This window comes from Mustela putorius, unplaced genomic scaffold (genome assembly GCF_011764305.1).
Source record: "Mustela putorius furo isolate JIRA1106 unplaced genomic scaffold, ASM1176430v1.1 tig00003862_pilon_pilon_pilon, whole genome shotgun sequence".
Taxonomy (NCBI): domain Eukaryota; kingdom Metazoa; phylum Chordata; class Mammalia; order Carnivora; family Mustelidae; genus Mustela; species Mustela putorius.
In genome coordinates, this window is record NW_025422014.1 from 2208495 (window position 1) to 2231068 (window position 22574).

General features: G+C 38.6%; 1 protein-coding gene across 3 annotated transcripts in view; it reads right to left on the reverse strand.

The window, feature by feature from the left end:
* The window catches only part of ATP7A (ATPase copper transporting alpha), a 186121-nt gene that overhangs the window by 107215 nt on the left and 56332 nt on the right, over positions 1–22574 (reverse strand). For 2 of the 3 annotated variants that reach the window (XM_045066214.1, XM_004777103.3), the window contains exon 2: positions 19520–19660. The exons of the other annotated variant lie outside the window; for it this stretch is intronic. In XM_045066214.1, the coding sequence (XP_044922149.1) occupies positions 19520–19639 (120 nt within the window). In that variant the 5' untranslated portion in view covers positions 19640–19660. The remainder of the gene's footprint in view (positions 1–19519; positions 19661–22574) is intronic. 3 annotated transcript variants of the gene reach the window in all.

Sequence of the window (22574 nt, forward strand, 5' to 3'; positions counted from 1 at the left end):
GTTATTACCAACAGTTATATGCCAATAAGCTAAGCAACCTAGATGAAATGGATGCATTCCTGGAAAATTATAAACTCCCAAAAGTAAACCAGGAAGAAATTGGCAACCTGAATAGACTGATATCTAGTAACGAGATTGAAGCAGTGATCAAAAACCTCCCAAAAGGGCGCCTGGGTGGCTCAGTGGGTTAAGCCGCTGCCTTCGGCTCAGGTCGTGATCTCAGGGTCCTGGGATCGAGGCCCGCTTCGGGCTCTCTGCTCAGCGGGGAGCCTGCTTCCTCTGCTTCCTCCTTTCTCTCTGCCTGCCTCTCTGCCTGCTTGTGATCTCTGTCTGTCAAATAAATAAATAAAATCTTAAAAAAAAAAAAAAAACCTCCCAAAAAACAAGAGCCCAGAACCTGACAGATTCCCTTGGGAATTCTACCAAACTTTCAAAGAAATAACACCTATTCTCCCGAAGCTGTTTCAAAAAATTGAAGCAGAAGGAAACCTTCCAGACTCTTCCTATGAAGCCAGCATTACCCTGATCCCCAAACCAGGCAAAGACCCTACCAAAGAGGAGAATTTAAGACCAATATCACTGATGAATATGGATGCTAAGATTCTCAACAAGATACTAGCAAACAGGATCCAACAGACATTAAAAAGATTATCCACCATGACCAGGTGGGATTCATCCCTGGGCTACAAGGATGGTTCAACATTCACAAACCAATCAATGTGATAGAACAAATCAATAAGGGAAGGGAGAAGAACCACATGGTCCTCTCAATTGATGCAGAAAAAGCATTTGACAAAATCCAGCATCCCTTCCTGACTAAAATGCCTCCAAGTATAGGGATAGAGGGAACATTCCTGAACTTCATCAAATCTATCTCTGAAAGGCCCACAGCAAATATCAACCTCAATGAGAAAAATCTTGCAGCCTTCCCTTTGAGATCAGGAACACGACAAGGATGCCCACTCTCACCACTCTTATTCAACATAGTATTAGATGTCTTAGCAAAAACCATCAGACAACAAAGAGAAATAAAACGTATCCAAATTGGCAATGAAGAAGTAAAACTCTCTCTCTTTGCAGATGACATTATTCTTTATATGGAAAACACAAAAGTCTCCACCCCCAAACTACTTAGAACTCATATAGCAATTCAGCAACATGGCAGGATACAAAGTCAATGTACAGAAATCAGTGGCTTTCTTATACACTAACAATGAAAATACAGAAAGGGAAATTAGAGAATCGATTCCATTTACTATAGCACCAAGAACCATAAGATACCTGGGAATAAACCTAACCAAAGAGGTAAAGGATATGTACTTGAGGAAATACAGAACACTCATGAAAGAAATTGAAGAAGACACAAAAAGATGGAAGACCAATCCATGCTCTTGGATTGGAAGAATAAACATTGTTAAAATGTCTATACTGCCTAGAGCAACCTATACTTTTAATGCCATTCTGATCAAAATTCCACCGGTATTCTTCAAAGAGCTGGAGCAAATAATCCTAAAATCTGTATGGAATCAGAAGAGACCCCGAATCGCTAAAGAAATATTGAAAAACAAAAATAAAACTGGGGGCATCACGTTACCTGATTTCAAGCTTTACTACATAGCTGTGATCACCAAGACAGCATGGTACTGGCATAAAAACAGACACATAGACCAGTAGAACAGATTAGAGAGCCCAGATATAGACCCTCAACTCTATGGTCAATTAGTCTTTGACAAAACAGGAAAAAATATACAGTGGAAAAAAGACAGTCTCTTCAATCAATGGTGCTGGGAAAACTGGACAGCTATATGTAGAAGAATGAAACTCGACCATTCTCTTACACCATACACAAAGATAAACTCAAAATGGATAAAAGACCTCAACGTGAGACAGGAATCCATCAGAATCCTAGAGGAGAAAACAGACAGTAATCTCTTCGATATCAGCCACAGCAACTTCTTTCAAGATATGTCTCCAAAGGCAAAGGAAACAAAAGCGAAAATAAACTTTTGGGACTTCATCAAAATCAAAAGCTTCTGCACAGCAAAGGAAACAGTCAACAAAACAAAGAGGCAACCCACGGAATGGGAGAAGATATTTGCAAATGACAGTACAGACAAAAGGTTGATATCCAGGATCTATAAAGAACTCCTCAAGCTCAACACACACAAAACAGACAATCATATCAAAAAATGGGCAGAAGATATGAACAGACACTTCTCCAATGAAGACATACAAATGGCTATCAGACACATGAAAAAATGTTCATCATCACTTGCCCTCAGGGAGATTCAAATGAAAACCACATTGAGATACCACCTTACACCAATTAGAATGGCCAAAATTAGCAAGACAGGAGGGGATGTGGAGAAAGGGGAACCCTCTTACACTGTTGGTGGGAATGCAAGTTGGTGCAGCCTCTTTGGAGAACAGTGTAGAGATTCCTCAAGAAATTAAAAATAGAGCTTTCCTATGACCCTGCAATTGCACTACTGGGCATTTACCCCAAAGATACAGATGTAGTGAAAAGAAGGGCCTTCTGTACCCCAATGTTTATAGCAGCAATGGCCATAGTCACCAAACTCAGGAAAGAACCAAGATGCCCTTCAACGGACAAATGGATAAGGAAGATGTGGTCCATATATACTATGGAGTATTATGCCTCCATCAGAAAGGATGAATACCCAACTTTTGTATCAACATGGACGGGACTGGAAGAGATTATGCTGAGTGAAATAAGTCAAGCAGAGAGAGTCAATTATCATATGGTTTCACTTATTTCTGGAGCATAACAAATAGCATGGAGGACAAGGGGAGTTAGAGAGGAGAAGGGAGTTGAGGGAAATTAGAAAGGAAGGTGAACCATGAGAGACTATGGACTCTGAAAAACAATCTGAGGGTTTTGAAGGGGCGGGGGGTTGGAGGTTGGGGGAACCAGGTGATGGGTATTAGAGAGTGCACTTGCATGGAGCACTGGGTGTGATGCAAAAATAATGAATACTGTTATGCTGAAAACAAATTTTTAAAAAATGTATGTACTCTTTGACCAAGTAGGCTTTATCCTATGACTACAGGGCTGGTACAACATTTGAAAATGAATCAATATAACTCACCATATTAACAGCCTAAAGAAGAAAAATAATATGATCATCCCTATATGCAAAAAGAGCAGTTGAAAAACATCAACATCTATTAATAATTAAAAAACAAAAAATCTCAGAAAACTAGGAATGGAAAGAAACTTCCTTAATTTGATACAGGCCATCTTCCAAAACCCAACACAATACTTGATGATGAATCACTGAACGTTTCCCACCCCCACAATCAGAAAAAGACAAAGATGTCCATTTTTACCACTTGTATCAAAATTGTAATGGAGGTTCTACCCAGTTCAATAAAGCAAGAAAAAGAAATTAAAAAGTCATACATACTAGAGAGAAATAAAATTATCTTTATGCCTTGATGACATAATTGCTTATGCAGAAAATCCCAAGGAATATACCAAAAAAACCAATAGATTTAATAAGATAATTTAGTGAACTTCAGGATACAAAGTCAACAAACAAAAATGAGCTGCATTTTGTAAGTTTAAAATGGACAAATAAAAATAAAATTTAAGAAACAGTATCATTTAAACATTATTTGAAAATATGAATTACTTAAATATAAATCTAAAAAATATATATTCAAGATCTGCATGCTGAAAACTATAGATCCCTGATAGAAGAAAGGAATACCTAAATACATGAAAATATATATCATATGCAGATTAGAAAACTCAATATTGTTAAGATGTTAATCCTGGGGCACCTAGGTGGCTCAGCTGGTTAAGCACCTGCCTTTAGCTCTGGTCATGATCTTAGGGTCCTGAGATCAAGCCTTGCATCAGGCTCCCTGTTCAACGAGGGGTCTGTTTCTCCCTCTTCCACTTCCCCTCTCCCCTGTTCATGTGCTGTTCTCTCTCACACACAAATAAATACATAAAATCTTTTTAAAAAAAATTCTTAGGGGCACCTGGGTGGCTCAATGGGTTAAAGCCTCTGGCTTTGGCTCAGATCATGATCCCAGGTCCTGGGATCAAGCCCCACATCAGGCTTTCTGCTCAGTCGGGAGCCTGCTTCCTCCTCTCTCTCTGCCTGCATCTCTGCCTACTTGTGATCTCTGTCTGTCAAATAAATAAATAAATAATCTTTAAAAAATAAAGATCTTTATCCTATCCAAAGTGATCTACAGAATCAACACAATCCAAATCAAAATCCCAGCAGAAATTTTGATAGAAATTTATATGGAAATGGAAAGGAACTATAATAGTCAAAACAATCTTCAAAAAAAAAAAAAACAAACAAACAAACCAAAGTGAGGAAATGGACTGATTTTAAGATTTTTCTATAATGCTACAATAACCAAAACTGTATGGTATTTATTGGCAAATGCATAGAAACACAAATCAATGGAACAGAGCATACAAAAATATACCCATAAATATGTGGTCAACTGACTTTCAACAAAGGTACAAAGGCAATTCAATGTGTAAAGAATAGACTTCCAAGAAGCACAAACAGTACTTCTTGGAAAAACTAGATACTCATATAAAAAAGTAATTTCAATCCACATCTTAAATGTGTACACATTCATTTAAAATGAGGGGCGCCTGGGTGGCTCACTCGCTTAAGCATATGACTCTTGATTTCAGCACGGGTCATGATCTCGGTGTCGGGAGATCAAGCTCCATGTCGGGCTCCACAGTGGGCAAGGAACCTGTTTAAGAGTCTCTCTCCCTTTCCCTCTGAATCCCCTTCTGCATTTGTGATCTCTTTCTCTCCTCCCTCTCTCTCTCAAACAAAAATGAACCATAGACTAAATATAAAACATAAAATGATAAAATTTAGATGACATAGAAGAAAAATCTTTGTGACTTTGGGTAAGATTTCTTAAATATGACACCAGATACAAGACCTATAAAGAAAAGGAGTAGATAAACTGGAATTCATCAAAAGTAAATCATCTGCTCTGGGAAAGACACTTTTAAAAGAATGAAAAGACAGGGGGAGCTAAGATGGTGGTGTAGTAAGGAGGACTCTAGGCTCATCTAGTTCCTCAAACACAACTAGATAGTTATCAAATCCTTCTGAATACCCAAGAAATCAACCTGAGGACTGAAAGAACAAATTCCACAAATAGAGAGAGAAGAGGCTACATGAAGGAATGTAGGAAGTGTGGAGATGTGGTTTGGGGGAGAAATGGATTGCAAGTGCTGCAGAGATGAGGGAGCCCTCATCATGGAGAAAGGCAAAAGAGAAGAACACACAGGGGAATGCACAAGAACACTTCCTCAAAGCTGTTGGCTGGGAAAATGAGAGTGGCTGATCTTCATGAGTTTCTGCAACCAGCAAGGCTTAAAAGACTGGAATTTTAAAGGTCACTGGCTTAGCTGGGATAGAGCTCTGAGGGCACTGCCCTACTCCTGGAGAGAAGGCAAGCAAACAACCCAGGAGCAGACACCACAATCTGAGGAACACCTGGGGCACACATGGGAAAGTTATTCATTCTCCTTGGAGCACATCTGTGAGAGGGAGCCTTCACAGAGATACCTCTCCAGAGACAAAAGAGCTGATAGATGCCTCTTTTCTCCTCTGCCCCTCAGCATAAACACAGAGCCACCCAACCAGGGATGCTTGGTCCCAACACTGGCTGCCTACCATGCTTGATCCAAGCCCCATGCCCCTGTGCTCTGGCACAACTGCCCCTCTCAGTCAAACCTCCTTCTTTCCCAGCATGGTGAAACCCTCCCCCAGAAGAACACTGCAGGCCCCTGCCCACAACATGTCCCTAAAGCTTGAAGTTTTAAAAGTCAGCAAGCATGGCTAGCATAGAGCCCAGAGGCCACTGCATTGCTCCTGGAAAGAAGGCAGGCAAACACACCAGAAGCAGTGTGAAAACATTGACTGAAAATGCCTAGGCAACACAAGAGGGAGATTATTTGTTCTTCTGGGAATGATTCCCTCAAACAATAAGCACAGAGACCCCTCTTGAGGGGAAAAAGGACCTGTCTGGCACCATTTCCCTCCTCAGCAGCATAAACACACAGCCACAGACAGCAAACAACACAGCACTGACACTGGTTGTCTTACCTGCTTGCTCTAGGTCTTATACTTCTGTGCTCTGCCCTTACTGCCCTTCCCAGTCAAGTTTGCCTCAGTCCTTGCACAGGAAGCCCCTTCCCTAGAAGACCAGTGGAAGCCCCTGCCCACCGCAGGTCTCCTGACCAAAGAGTTCTATAAGGCTTCCGGGCCAGCATAAGTAGTTATCAGGTCTCATGTCATAAGCAGACCAGAGCACACCAAGTTAAAACTCTCCACACTCTGGCCAAGGACCAAATGCTGCCCAATGCAGGCAAGGAGAACCTCTGCAGACAACTGGCCGGAAGGATAGAGCAGCCAAAACAGAGCAGCAGAGTGCACACAGCACACACCAGAGACACTCCCTGAAGTGCCAGGCCCTGACAGTAAATGACCTCATCGTCATAAAGCCATTATGTCCAGAGCACGAAATATAAAAAGATTTTTAAGTTTTTATGTTTTAACACACAGAAGACAGAGACCCAGACAAAATGCCAAGATAGAGGAATTGATCCTAAATGAAACAATAAGATAAGGTGATAGCCAGAAATCTAAGCAAAAAAGATATAAGTAATATTCCTGGTGATAATTTAAAGCAATAATCATAAGGAGATTCACTGGGCCTGAGGAAAAAAATAGAAGAATTCAGCAAGCCCCTCACAGCCAGATAAAAGAGTTAAAAAAGAATAACTCAGAAATGAAAAATGTAGGATACCTGGGTTGCAGTCAGTTCAACATCTGACTCTTGGTTTCAGCTCAGGTCATGATCTCAAGCCCCATATCAGGCTCCACATTCAGTGTGGAGTCTGCTTCAGTTTCTATCTTCCTCTCCCTCCCTCCCCCCCCACCTCCATCTCTCTAAAGTAAATAAATAAATCTTTTTAAACAAGAAATGAAAAATGCAGTAACTGCTATTTGAAAGAGACTACATCAAATGAATGGGCAGAGTAAAGAAGCAGAGGAATGAGTAAGTGATGTAGAAGAGAAAACAATGGAATATAATGAAGTTCAACCAAAGAGAGAAAGAAAAATTATAGATATGAGAACAGACTTAGGAAACTCAGTAACTCCATCAAACATAATAACATTCACATTATAGGAGTACCAGAAAAAGAAGAGAGAGTAAAGGAGGCAAAAAATTTATCTAAGGAAATAACAGCTGAAAACTTCCTTAAAACAAAAGAGAAAGGACCCAAATAAATAAAACCACAAATGAGAGACAAGAGATCACAACTAACACCAGAGAAATACTAACTGTAAGAGAATATTATGAAAAATTATATGCCAACAAATTGGGCAATGTGAAAGAAATGGATAAATTCCTAGAAGTACATAAACTACCAAAATTGAAACAGGAAAAAACAAAATTTGAACCAACCAATAACCAAAAAAGAAACTGAATCAGTAATCGAAATCTCCCAACAAACAGGGCAAAACCAGACAAAGACTCCACTAAAAAAGAGAATTACATGTAGGACAATATCTCTGATGAACATGGATGTAAAAATTCTCAACAAACTTCTATCAAATCTAATCCAACAGTATATTAAAAGACTCACTGTACACGATTGAGTAGAATTAATTCTTGGTCTGCAGGAGTGGTTCAATATTCATAAATCAATCAACATGATATACCACATTCATAAAAAGAAGGGTAAGAACCATCTGATCCTCTCAATAGATGCAGAAAAAGCACTTAACAAAGTATGACAACCATTCATGATTTAAAAAAAAAAAACCTCAACAAAGTAGGGTTAATATAATAAAGTTCATTTATGAAATGAACTCAACATAATAAAGTTCATTTATGAAAAGCCCATAGCTAATACAATTCTCAATGGGGAAAAAACTGAGAGCTTTTCCTCATGGTCAGGAATAAGACAGGGATGTCCACTCTCACCACTGTTATTTAACATAGTACTGGAAGTCGCAGCATCAGCAATCAGACAGTGAAAAGAAATAAAAGGTATCCAAATTGACAAGGAAGAAGTAAAACCTTCACTATTTGCAGATGACATGATGCACTATATAGAAAACCTGAAAGATACACCAAAAAAAAAAAAAACCACCAGAATTGATACATGAATTCAGTGAAGCTGCAGGATACAAAATCAACATACAGAAATCTGTTGCACTTCTATTCACCAATAATAAAGCAGCAGAAAGAGAAATCAAGAAATCAATCCCATCTTCAATTGCACCAAAAACCATAAGATACCTAGGAATAAGCCTAACCAATGGGGTAAAGGGTCTGTACTCTGAAAACTATAGAACACTTATGAAAAAAATTGAAGAGGACACAAAGAAATGGAAAAATATTTCAAGCTCATGGATTGGAAGAACCAGTACTATTAAAATGTCTATACTACTCAAAACAATCTACACATTTAATACAACCCCTATTAAAATACCACATGCATTTTTCACAAAGCTAGAACAAACAATCCTAAAATGTGTATGGTACCACAAAAGACCCCAAATAGCCAAAACAATTTTGAAAAAGAAAAGCTAAGCCAGACTTCAAGTTATATTACAACCCATTCTGAACACCTGTGAATTCAACAGGTGATCTAAGAAAAGAATAGCTATAACTCTACGAAGAGAAAAACAATCACTTTCTGCAAGGTGGGAGAATGACAAGACAGAAAAACTCACCTCAAAAAAGAGAACAAGAGGCAGTACTTCCAGGGACCCAATCAGTATGGACATAAGTAAGATGTCAGCACTAGAGTTCAGAATAATAATTATAAAGATACTAGCAGGGCTTAACAAAAGCATAGAAGACAGTAGATAATCCCTTTCTGGAGAAATAAAAGAACAAAAATCTAATCAATTGTAAGTAAAAAAGGCTATTAATGAGACGCAAACAAAAATGGAGGCTCCAACTGCTAGGATAAATAAGGCAGAAAGGAGAATTAGTGATACAGAAGAGAAATGATAGAAGAATAAAGAGACTGAGAAAAAGAGAGATAAACAACTACTGAATCACGAGGGGAGAATTTGAGAGATAAGTGATACTATAAAGCGAAGCAATATTAGAATACTTGGGATCTGAGAGGAAGAGGATAGGGAGTAGGGCAGAAGGTATATTTGAGCAAATTATAGAAGAGAACTTCCCTGCTATGGGGAAGGAAACAGGCATCCAAGTCCAGGAAGCACAGAGAACCCCCCTCAAAATCAATAAAAATAGGACAACACTCCAACATATATTAGTGAAACTTGCAAATCTCAGAGACAAAAAGAAAATCCTGAAAGCATCCTGGGGATAAGAGGTCCATAACCTACTCGGGCAGAAACATTAGACTGGCAGCAGAAGTATGCACGGAAGCCTGGCAAGTCAGAAAGGACTGGCATGATATATTTAGGGTGCTAAATGAGAAAAATATGCAGTCAAGAATACTTTTTCCAGCTAGAATATTAAAAATATAAAGAGAGATAAAAAGCCTCCAGGACAAATATAAACTAAAAGAATCTGTGATCATTAAACCATCCCTGCAAGGAATACTAAAAGAGATCCTTTAAGCAAAGACAGAGCCCCAAAGGAACAAATATCAGAAAAGAATAGAGACAATATACAGAAACAGTGACTTTACAGGTAATACAATAGTACCAAATTCATATCTTTCAATAATTACTCTGAATGTAAATGGATGAAATACCCAATTCAAAAGACACAGGGTATCAGATTAGATAAAAAAGCAAAATCCATCAATATGCAGTCTGCAAGAGATTCACTTTAGACCCAAAGACACCACCAGTTTGGAAGTGAGGGAGTGGAAACCCATTTATCATGCTAAGGGGCATCAAAAGAGAGCTGGGATGGCAACCTTTATATCAGACAAATTATATTTTAAACTGAAGATTGTAATAAGACATGAGGAAGGACACTATGTCATACTTACATCATATATCCAACAAGAAAATTGAACAATTGTAAATATTTATGCCCCTAACATGGGGGCAGCCAATTATATAAACCAATTACCAAAAAATTAAAGAAACACATCCAAATCAACAAAGAAGAAGTCAAACTTTCACTCTTCACACATGACATGATATTCTATATTAAAAACCCAAAGACTCCACCCCGAAATTGCAAGAACTCATACAGGTTTTCAGCAAAGAAGCAGGATATAAAACAAAGGCACAGCAATCAGTTGCATTTCCATGCGCTAACAATGAAAACAAAAGAAAGAGAAATTAAGGAGTTGATCCCATTTATAATTACACCAAAACCCATAATACACCTACAAATAAATCCAACCCAAGAGGCAAAGGATCTATACTCAGAAAACTATAGAAGACCCATGAAAGAAATTGAGGAAGACACAAAGAAATGGAAAAACATTCCATGCTCATGGATTGGAAGAACAAATACTGTGAAAATGTCTATGCTACCTAGAGCAATCTACACATTCAATACAATCCCTATCAAAATACCATTAACTTGGGGCACCTGGGTGGCTCAGTTGGTTAAGCATCTGCCTTTGGCTCAGGTCATGATCTCACGGTCCTGGGATCAAGCCCCACATTGGGCTCCTTGCTCAGTGGGGAGTCTGCTTCTCCCTCTCCCTCTGCAACCACCCACCCCCAAATCTTCCATTCTCTCTCTCATTCTAAAAAAAAAAAAAAAAAAAAAAATACCATTAACGTTTTTCACAGAGCCGGAACAAAACAATCCTAATATTTGTATGGAACTAGAAAAGGTCCCAAATTGTCAGATTGTTGAAAAAGAAAATCAAATCTGGGAGCATCACAATTCCGGACTTCAAGCTCTATTATAAAGCTGTAATCATCAAGATAGTATGATACTGGCACAAAAACAAACACACAGATCAATGGAACAGAATAAAGAACCCAGAAATGACCCTCAACTAATTTGACAAAGCAGGAAAGAATATCCAATGGAAAAAATACAGTCTCTTCAACAAATGGTATTAGGAAGATTAGACAGCCAAATGCAGAAGACTGAAACTGGACCTTTCCTTACACCACACACAAAAATAGACTCAAAATGTATGAAAGTCCTAAATGTGAGACAGGAATCCATTAAAATCCTAGAGGAGAATACAGGCAGAAACCTCTGTGACCTTGGCTGTACCAACTTCTTGCTAGATACATCTCAAAGGCAAAGGAAACAAAGGCAAAAATGAACTATTGGGACTTCATCAAGATAAAAGGCTTTTGCACTGCAAAGGAAAATAGTCAACAAAATGAAAAGACAAATGGCAGAAAGGGAGATGGTATCTGCAAATGTCTTATCAGATAAAGGGTTAGTATGCAAAATCGATAAAGAATTTATCAAACTTAACCCCCAAAGAACAAATAATCCAATCAAGAAATGGGCAGAAGACATGAACAGATATTTCTGCAAAGAAGACATCCAAATGGCCAAAAGACACATGATAAATTGCTCAACATCACTCAGTATCGGGGAAATACAAATTAAAACCACAATAAGATACCACCTCACACCAGTCAGAATGGCTAAAATTAACAAATCAGGAAATGATAGATATTGGCGAGGACATGGAGAAAGGGGAACCCTCTTATACTTTTGGTGGGAATGCAAGCTGGTGTAGCCATTCTGGAAAATAGTAGGAAGGTTCCTCAAAATTTGAAAACAGAGCTACCCCATGACCCAGCAATTGCATTACTGGGTATTTATCCCAAACATACAAATGTAGTGATCCAAAGGGGCCCCTCACCACAATGTTTATAGCAGCAATGTCCACAATAGCCAAACTATGGAAAGACCCCAGACATCCATCAACAGATGAATGGACAAAGGATATGTGGTGTATATATACACAATGGTATACTACTCAGCCATCCAAAAAAATGAAATCTTGCCATTTGCAATGACACGGATGGAAGGGTATCAATGTTAAGCAAAGTCTTTCAGTCAGAGAAAGACAATTATCATGGTTTCACTCATGTGGAATTTAAGAAACAAAGCAGAGGATCACAGGGGAAGAGAGGAAAACAATAAACAAGACAAAATCAGACAGTGAGAGACAAACCGTAAGAGACTCTTAACTACAGGAAACAAACTGAGGGTTGTTGGAGGTGAGGGGAGTGGGGTGATGGGGTAACTGAGTGTTGGACATTAAGGAGGGCATGTAATATAATGAGCACTGGGTATTATATAAGACTGATGTATCACTGGCATCTTACCTCTGAAATTAATAATACATTGTATTTTAGTTAATTGAATTTAAATAAAATTTTTTTAAATAATTAAAAAAAGCAAAGCTGTAGTGATCAAGACAATATGGTAGTGGCATGAAAGCAGATACATAGATGAATGGAACAGAATAGAAAACCCAAAAATGAACCCACAACTATATGGTCATTTAATCTTCGACAAAGCAGGAAGGAATATCCAATGGGAAAAAGAGTCTCTTCAACAAATCATGTTGGGAAAACTGGACAGCAACACACAAAAGAATGAAACTAGAGCACTTTCTTACAGCATACATAAAAATAAATTCAAAATGGATTAAAGACCAAAATGTGAGAAAGGAAATCATTAAAATCCCAGAGAACACAGGTATAATTTCTTTGACACCAGCTGTAGTTACTTCTTACTAGGTATGTCTCCTTAGGCAAGGGAAACAAAAGCAAAAAATGAACTAATGGGACGTCATCATGATAAAAAGCTTCTGCACAGCAAACTAACATCAAACTAACAAGGCAAACAACAACAAAATGAAAAGGCAACCTATGGAATGGGAGAAAATATTTGCAAGTGATATAGCTGCCAAAGGATTAGTATCCAAAATACATAAAGAAGTTAAAACTCAACAAAGAAAAAACAATAATCCAGTTAAGAAATGGGCAAAAGACCTGAATAGACATTTTTCCAAAGACTTACAGATGGCTAACAGATACATGAAAACATGCTCAATATCACTCATCATCAGGGAAATACAAATCAAAACTACAATTAGCTATGACCACATATCTGCCAGAATGGCTAGAATTAACAACACAGGAAAGAACATGTGCTAGTGAGGATGCAGGGGAAGGGGAACCCTCTTACACTGTTGGTGGAAATGGAACCTTGGTGCAGCCACTCTGGAAAACAGTGTGAAGGTTCCTCAAAAATGTAAAAATAGAACTACCCTGGGGCGCCCGAGTGGCTTAGGTCAGGATCCAGGGATTGAACCTGCTTCCCCCTCTCCCTCTGCCCCTGACCCTGCTTGTGTGCTTTCTCTCTCCTTAAATAAATAAAATCTTTTTTTAAAAAAACAGAACTACCCTATGATCCAGCAATTACACTATTAGGTATTTACCCAAAAAATACAAAAATACTAATTCCAAGGGACACATGCTCCCTGGTGTTTACAGCAGCATTATCAACAATAGCCAAATTTTGTTAAGAGACCAAACATCCATCCACTGCTGAATGGATAAGGAAGATGTAGTGTGTGTGTGTGTGTGTGTGTGTGTGTATTTGTGTATATACATTTATGTATATGGAATGTACAAAAGGAAAGTTAATCAGCCAAAGAAGAATGAAATCTTCCATTTGCAATGAAGTGGATGGAGCTAGAGAGTATCATGCTAAATGAAGTAAGTCAGAGAAAGACAAACACTGTATGATTTCATTGATATGGAGAATTTAAGAAACGAACGAAACGTGGGAAAAAAGAGGGGAAAACTAAGAAACAGACTCTTAACCATACAGAACAAACTGATGGTTACCAGAGGCAGATGGGTTAAATGTGTGACAGGGATTAATGAGGACACTTGTGATGAGCACCGGGTGTTGCATGTAAATGCTGAATCATTACATTGTGCACATGAAATAATATTATAAAGTAGGTTAACTAATTGGAATTTATTTATTTATTTATTTATTTATTTATTTTTAAAGATTTTATCTATTTATTTGACAGAGAGACAGACAGCCAGAGAGAGAACACAAGCAAGGGAAGTGGAAGAAGGAGAAGCAGGCTTCCCACCAAGCAGGGAGCCCAATGCGGAGCTCAATCCCAGCCTGGGATCATGACCTGAGCCAAAGGCAGACACTTAACAACTGAGCCACCCAGGTACCCCACTAACGGGAATTTAAATAAAAACTTGGGCACCTGGGTGGCTCAGTTGGTTAAGCAACTGCCTTAGGCTCAGGTCATGGTCCCAGAGTCCTGGGATCAAGTCCCACATCGGGCTCCCAGCTCCATGGGGAGTCTGCTTCTCCCTCTGACCTCCCCTCTCATGCTCTCTCTCACTGTCTCGCTCTCTCTCTCAAAATAAATAAATAGAAATCTTTAATAAATAAATAAATAAAAACTTAATTTTAAAAAGCAGAATGAGAGGTGCCTGGGTGGCTCAGTATATTAAGCATCTGACTCTTGGTTTTCGGATTGGGTCATGGTCTCATGTGCCGTGGGATCAATCCCTGTGTTGGGCTCCACACTCAGATGGGAGTGTACTTGAAGAGGCTTTCCCTCTGCCCCTACCACCCACTCATGCACGCTCTCTCTCTCCCCAAAATGAATAAATAAGGGCCTCCTGGTTGGCTCAGTCAGTTAAACATCTGCTTTAGCTTGGGTCATGATCCCAGGGTTCTGGGATCAAGTCTGGAGTCAGGCTCCCTGATCAGCGGGGAGTCTGCTGCTCCTTTTATCCAGACCCAGCTTGCGATCTCTCTCTCTCCCAAATAAATAAAATTTAAAATAAATAAATTAATTAAATATTTTTAAAAAAATGAATGAAAATGACAAGCTACATACTTAATAAAATATTTGCAAGACACATATCTAAAAGAGATTTATATTTGGAATACATAAATGATAATCAAAATTGAATAAGGAAACAAAAAAAGATAATGGCTAAAAAATTGAGAAAAGTTTTTACATCCATTTGACCAAAGAAGTTATACAAATGCCTAACAACCACATGAAAGGCTTAATATCATTAGCCATTAAGGAAATGACAATTAGTGTGATACCACTACATACCCACTAAAACGTCTATAGCTAAAAAGACTGATATACCAAGTGTTAGAGAGAATCTAAAAAAACCAGATCCCACAAACATTGCTGATGAAGAAAACATAGTACAATCACTATGATAGATCACTTGCGAACACCTCAACAAATGATACATACACTTAGCATATGATAGAACAAATTCAATCCTAGGAATCTTCCCAAGAGAAAACCTATGTCTAAACAAAGACTCCCATGTGAACACTCAGAGCATTGTTTTTTTGTTTTTGTTTTTTGACTATTTTTTTTAATTTTTTATTTTTTCAGAGTAACAGTATTCATAATTTTTGCACGACACCCAGTGCTCCATGCAATCCGTGCCCTCTCCAATACCCAACACCAGGTTCCCCTAACCTCCCACCCCCACCCCTTCAAAACCCTCAGATTGTTTTTCAGAGTCTATAGTCTCTCATGGTTCACTTCCCCTTCTAATTTCCCTCAACTCCCTTCTCCTCTCCATCTTCCCTTGTCCTCCATGCTATTTGTTATGCTCCACAAATAAGTGAAACTATATGATAATTGACTTTCTCTTCTTGAGTTATTTCACTCAGCATAATCTCTTCCAGTCCTGTCCATGTTGCTAGAAAAGTTGGGTACTCATCCTTTCTGATGGAGGCATAATACTCCATAGTGTATATGGACCACATCTTCCTTATCCATTCATCCGTTGAAGGGCATGTTGGTTCTTTCCACAGTTTGGCGACCGTGGCCATTGCTGCTATAAACACTGGGGTACAGATGGCCCTTCTTTTCACTACACCTGTACTTGAGGAACTATAGAACACTCATGAAAGAAACTGAAGAAGACACAAAAAGATGGAAGACCATTCCATGCTCTTGGATCAGAAAAATGAACATTGTTAAAATGTCTATACTGCCTAGAGCAATCTATACTTTTAATGCCATTCCGATCAAAATTCAACCGGTATTCTTCAAAGAGCTGGAGCAAATAATCCCAAAATCTGTATGGAATCAGAAGAGACCCTGAATCGCTAAGGAAATGTTGAAAAACAAAAATAAAGCTGGGGGCATCACGTTACCTGATTTCAAGCTTTACTACAAAACCGTGATCACCAAGACAGCATGGTACTGGCATAAAAACAGACACATAGACCAGTGGAACAGATTAGAGAGCCCAGATATGGACCCTCAACTCTATGGTCAATTAATCTTTGACAAAACAGGAAAAAATATACAGTGGAAAAAAGACAGTCTCTTCAATCAATGGTGCTGGGAAAACTGGACAGCTATATGTAGAAGAATGAAACTCGACCATTCTCTTACACCATACACAAAGATAAACTCAAAATGGATAAAAGACCTCAACGTGAGACAGGAATCCATCAGAATCCTAGAGGAGAAAACAGACAGTAATCTCTTCGATATCAGCCACAGCAACTTCTTTCAAGATATGTCTCCAAAGGCAAAGGAAACAAAAGCGAAAATAAACTTTTGGGACTTCATCAAAATCAAAAGTTTCTGCACAGCAAAGGAAACAGTCAACAAAACAATGAGGCAACCTACGGAATGGGAGAAGTTATTTGCAAATGACAGTACAGACAAAAGGTTGATATCCAGGATCTATAAAGAACTCCTCAAGCTCAACACACACAAAACAGACAATCATATCAAAAAATGGGCAGAAGATATGAACAGACACTTCTCCAGTGAAGACATACAAATGGCTATCAGACACATGAAAAAATGTTCATCATCACTAGCCCTCAGGGAGATTCAAATGAAAACCACATTGAGATACCACCTTACACCAATTAGAATGGCCAAAATTAGCAAGACAGGAAACAACATGTGTTGGAGGGGATGTGGAGAAAGGGGAACCCTCTTACACTGTTGGTGGGAATGCAAGTTGGTGCAGCCTCTTTGGAGAACAGTGTAGAGATTCCTCAAGAAATTAAAAATAGAGCTTCCCTATGACCCTGCCATTGACTACTGTGTATTTACCCCAAAGATTTAGAGCATTGTTTTACATAATTACAAAAAAGTGGTATCAATCCCTATGTTTCCCAATGAGTGAATGGGCAAACAAATTGTTGGACATACACACAACGGAATACCCCTCAGCAATAAAAAGGAAAGAACTAGTGATACAAAAAAACAACATAAATAGATCTCAAATGCATAATACTAAGTGAAGGAAGCTAGACTCAAAAGGCTGAGTTGAGAAAGCTGGATTACAGAGTAAAGATTAACCAAAACAATTTTTTACTCCAAAGGCTGTAAAATCAAAAACATTTTTAAAATCAAAGACATTTTTTAAAGATTTTATTTACTTATTTGATGATCACAAGTAGGCAGAGAGACAGGTGTGGGTGGGGGTGGGGAGGCAGGATCCCTGCTGAGCAGAGAGCCCAATATGGCCCTCGCTCCCAGGACCCTGAGACCATGAACTGAGCCAAAGGCACAGGCTTAATGCACTGAGCCACCCAGGCACCCCAATCAAATACATTTTTAACAACATGAAAATAAAAAGTTTTAAAAAGTAATGACCAAACATAATTCAAGGTTTTTCATACTGAAAATACTAGAATTACTCTGAAGAATTTATATAAACTAGGTGCACAAAGCTAATCCATCAATTTGGTGGTAAAAGGCACCTTTATGATGATTAATTTTTCAGAATTTACGTGAGAGAATAATTCGGAGGCGACAAGTTTGAGAACCATATGCAAATTAAATTGTATCTGTAGACACTATATGACCAGAAAATATACTGGCCCAGGAATTATGCAACTTCAGTTCTAGTTTTGCTTTGGTGATAGGTAGCTATGTCACAAGTCACTTCATTAATCTAAGCTTCCATTTCGTAATCTGTAAAATTAGGAGGTTAGACTATTAAAGTCATATGTAAGACCCTTTGTAGCTTTAACACATGTCTATGCCAAAAAATGAACATGGGAAACATTCAAAAATTTTTTATAAGACAGTAGGCGAGGTGGCATCACTATATTCCCTGTAGGGTAGTCTTGTATTGACTTTGGGACTTTTGGTTCTTATGATTAGAAGGTGTGAAACAAAGCCATTTAATTTATTTATAATAGTTATATTTATTTATTTATTTATTATATATTTATTTATTTTTAATAGTTATATTAATAATTCAGGTTCATTACAGACAGAATATATTTATAAACCACTCTTCTCATCAACATTCTGAGATGAATTATAGCAGGAATGTGTTAAGGTGGTCTGAAAAAATCAATTTTATTTTTGCAATTGATAATCAAAATGAAGGGGTACCTGGGTGGCACAGTAGGTTAAGCATCCAACTCTTGGTTTCGGCTCAGGTCATGACCTCATGATCATGAAATTGAGCCCTGCATGGGGCTCTGTGTTCAGTGTGGAGTGTGCCTATGTAGGCTCTATTTTTAATTTCTTGAGGAATCTCTACACTGTTCTCCAAAGAGGCTGCACCAACTTGCATTCCCACCAACAGTGTAAGAGGGTTCCCCTTTCTCCACATCCCCTCCAACACACGTTGTTTCCTGTCTTGCTAATTTTGGCCATTCTAACTGGTGTAAGGTGGTATCTCTCTGACTCCTCGCCCCACCCCCTCACCACCCCCACTCTCTCTCTAAAGTAAATAAAATAAACCTTTTTTTAAAAATTGAAGTGAAAGGGGTGCTTGACTGGCTCAGTTGGTAGAGCATGTGACTCTTGATCTCAGGGTTGTGAGTTCAAGTCCCATACTGAATGTACACACTACTTAAATATATATATTATGTATATTTAACTAGAAACACTTAAACACTTGAAGTGAAAAAAGCTTAGAAAATTACTGTTACACCTTGTATGCATATGCTTCAGGAAGATTACATTATTATTTCACATAATAACTGTCATGCTATATAAGAGAAGAAAGCCCAGCACCCTTTCTCTGAAAACATATATTTTAGTTTAGTAAGAAATTAAGAGTAATATATATTTATTTATATTTATAAAACATAAATCTATAAATATAAAACCATGGTAATGTCAAGCCATCTTCAAATGTCTTTAAGTTAAAACTAAAATTTTTTATTTTTTATAAAAAGAAAAGTTAAAGGGCAAAGAAAATATATTAATCTTCTCAGTCTTTATTGCCAAATGTGTCAGTATATCTGCTTTTATCTCAGTGTTTAAAGTAATTTTCTAGGGACGCCTGGGTGGCTCAGTTGGTTGGACGACTGCCTTTGGCGCAGGTCATGATCCCGGAGTCCCGGGATCGAGTCCCGCATCGGGCTCCCAGCTGCGTGGGGAGTCTGCTTCTCTCTCTGACCTTCTCCTCGCTCATGCTCTCTCTCACTGTCTCTCTCTCTCAAATAAATAAATAAAATCTTTTAAAAAAATAATTTTCTAGAATTCCAATCAACATTTGACTTTACTTATTTCCAAAGACTAACTTACTTTAATATGATGTACACCCTTCAGTTTTCCAATCCGCTGCTCAATGGTCCAAACACAGGAACTACATGTCATTCCCTCAACAGAGATGGTGACTGAATCCACACGCATACTTCGATCCATCTTGATTTCTTCTTTACATTCCTATTAGAAACAATGAACTCACTAATTTCAGTCATGGAAATAATCCTTCCTCAACTTTCCCCCCAATTTCTCAACTGAAATTATTCTACAAATAAAATATAGTCAGCATTCTTTTCTCATTTCACTCTCATCTCAGGACCACTGCTTTAGCTATTCCCTTGGAATAGACTTTCTTCTTCCAGATACCTGCTTAGCTAACTTCATCTCTTTGAAGCCTTTACTCAAATCGAATCCCCATAATGAGTTTTACACTGACCACGCTGCTTAAAATTGCAATCCACATCCCTTCCATACATATCCACTCTGATTCCCCTTACATCTGCTCTATTTTGTCTTTTTTTTTTCATAGAACTTATCTTCTAATATACTCCATAATTTACTTACTCTGTTCATTGCTCATTACCTGCTTTCCTATGGTGGTTTCAAAATGTGCTCACAAATTCTTTGTTACTCCTTTCAAAAGGTGGAATTTGGGGCGCCTGGGTGACTCAGTAGGTTAAGCATCTGCCTTTGGCTCAGGTCCTCAGGCTCTCTGCTCAGCAGGGAGTCTGCTTCTCCCTCTCCCTCTGCTTGTGTTCTCCCTCTCTCCCTCTCTCTCACTTGTTTGTTCACTTTCTCTCTAGCAAATAAATAAAATCTTCAAAAAAAGAAAAATGAGGTGGAATTTAACTACTTTCCCTTGAGTGTGACCTGTACTCAATGACTTGGTTTCCAACAAAATATGGTGGAATAGACAAGGTATAACTCCCAAGACTGGATCATAAAAGGCAGGCACTATGGGAGAGGGGTAAAAGTCACTGTGGATTCCTCCTTGTCTTTTTTCTCTTGAATGGCCCAAGCTGGGGGAAGCCATCTGCCATATCATAAGGACACTCAAGCAGCCTTAGGGAGTGGTTCACGTGGCAAGAAATTGAGGCCTCCTGTCAACAGCCCTGTGAGTGAACCATCTTAGAAGCTGGTATTTCAGACTTAATTAAGCCTTTAGATGCCTGAGGCTCCAGTAAACATACTGACTACAATCTTGTGAAATACCCTGAACCAGAACCACCCAGCAAATCACTCCCATATTTATGACTCACAAAAATTCCAAGACCATAAATGCTTATTGTTTCAAGCCACTGAATTTTTTTTAAGATTTTATTTATTTGACAGAGAGAGATCACAAGTAGACGGAGAGGCAGGCAGAGAGAGAGAGAGAGGGAAGCAGGCTCCCTGCTGAGCAGAGAGCCTGATGCGGGACTCAATCCCAGGACCCTGAGATCATGACCTGAGCCGAAGGCAGAGGCTTAACCCACTGAGCCACCCAGGTGCCCCTAGCCACTGAATTTTTAGGTAATTTCTTACACAGCAATAATTAACTAATACATGTACCACAGGAATGAAAATTGTATGAAGGCAAGAATCTTTTGTCCCCATTAATAACTAATTTGAATCACGTGAAATTGCCATTGTTGCATATCAAAATAGTCAAATACTGCCATTTTCATATAAATCAACCTAATATATCCCATGGAAACAGTGTTTCCTCTGGTGAGAGGAACTAAATGGTTAGGGGATAAGGGTGGAAAAAAGAATGTTTAGTATATAACCTTTTATACCTCTTTTTAAAGTTGAGATATAATTGACATAACATGGTATAAGTTGAAGGTGTACAATGTGTTGGTTTGATACGCGCATGTGTGTGTGTGTGTGTGTGTGTAGTAATAGGATTACCACCATTAGCTAACACCTCTATCACATCACTTGTCATTTTTTTTGAGTGGTGATAACAATTAAGATCTAGTCTCTTCTGTATCTTTTAAATTTTGTAACAGGATATATTATCTTTTCAAATACACACAGTAGACCTGAAATAATAGAAAACAATAATAGGGAAGGGAGTTTAATAGCTGAGGCATTCTGAGAATCCTGTTCTTATTTGGAATGTTAAAAAAGAGATAAACCTTAGATTTTGAGTGAAATAAGTCAAGCAGAGAGAGTCAATTATGGTTTCACTTACTTGTGGAGCATAAGGAATAACATGAAGGACACTGGGAGATGGAGAGGAGAAGGGAGTTGGGGGAAATCAAAGGGGGAGACAAACCATGAGAGACTGTGGACTCTGAGAAACAAACTGAAACTGAGGGTTTTGGAGGGGAGAAGGGTGGGGGGGTTGGGTGAGCCTGGTGGTGGGTATTAAGGAGGGCACGTATTGCATGATGGAGCACTGGGTGTGGTGCATAAACAATGAATTTTGGAACACACACACACACACAAATTTAATTTAATTTAGAAAAAAGAATACATGTTAAAAATTTAAGGGTAACCAGTAGAAGACTAGAAATAGAATATAAAGCTTCCAAAACAGTAGAATAATAAAGAGAATAAAGAAGGCGCCTGGGTGGCTCAGTGGGTTAAGCTGCTGCCTTCAGCTCAGGTCATGATCCCAGAGTCCTGGGATCAAGTCCCGTATCGGGCTCCCTGCTCAGCAGAGAGCCTGCTTCCCTCTCTCTCTCTCTGCCTGCCTCTCCATCTACTTGTGATTTCTCTCTGTCAAATAAATAAATAAAATCTTTAAAAAAAGAGAGAGAATAAAGAAAATTAAACCAAACCACTAGACAGGAAGGAAGATAAATGAAAATTACAAGAATAGAAGGAAGAACATATTTTTATAAAACTCTTTTGTTTAAAGGGTAAAGTGAAATGATTATGATAAAAGCAGCACTAGATTCAGGCTTAAGAAATTATTCAGGGGGCGCCTGGGTGGCTCAGTGGGTTAAAGCCCCTGTCTTGGGCTCAGGTCATGATCCCAGGGTCTTAGGATTGAACCCCGCATGGGTCTCTCTGCTCAGCAGGGAGCCTGCTTCCCTTCCTCTCTCTCTGCCTGCCTCTCTGCCTACTTGTGATCTCTGTCTGTCAAATAAATAAAGTCTTT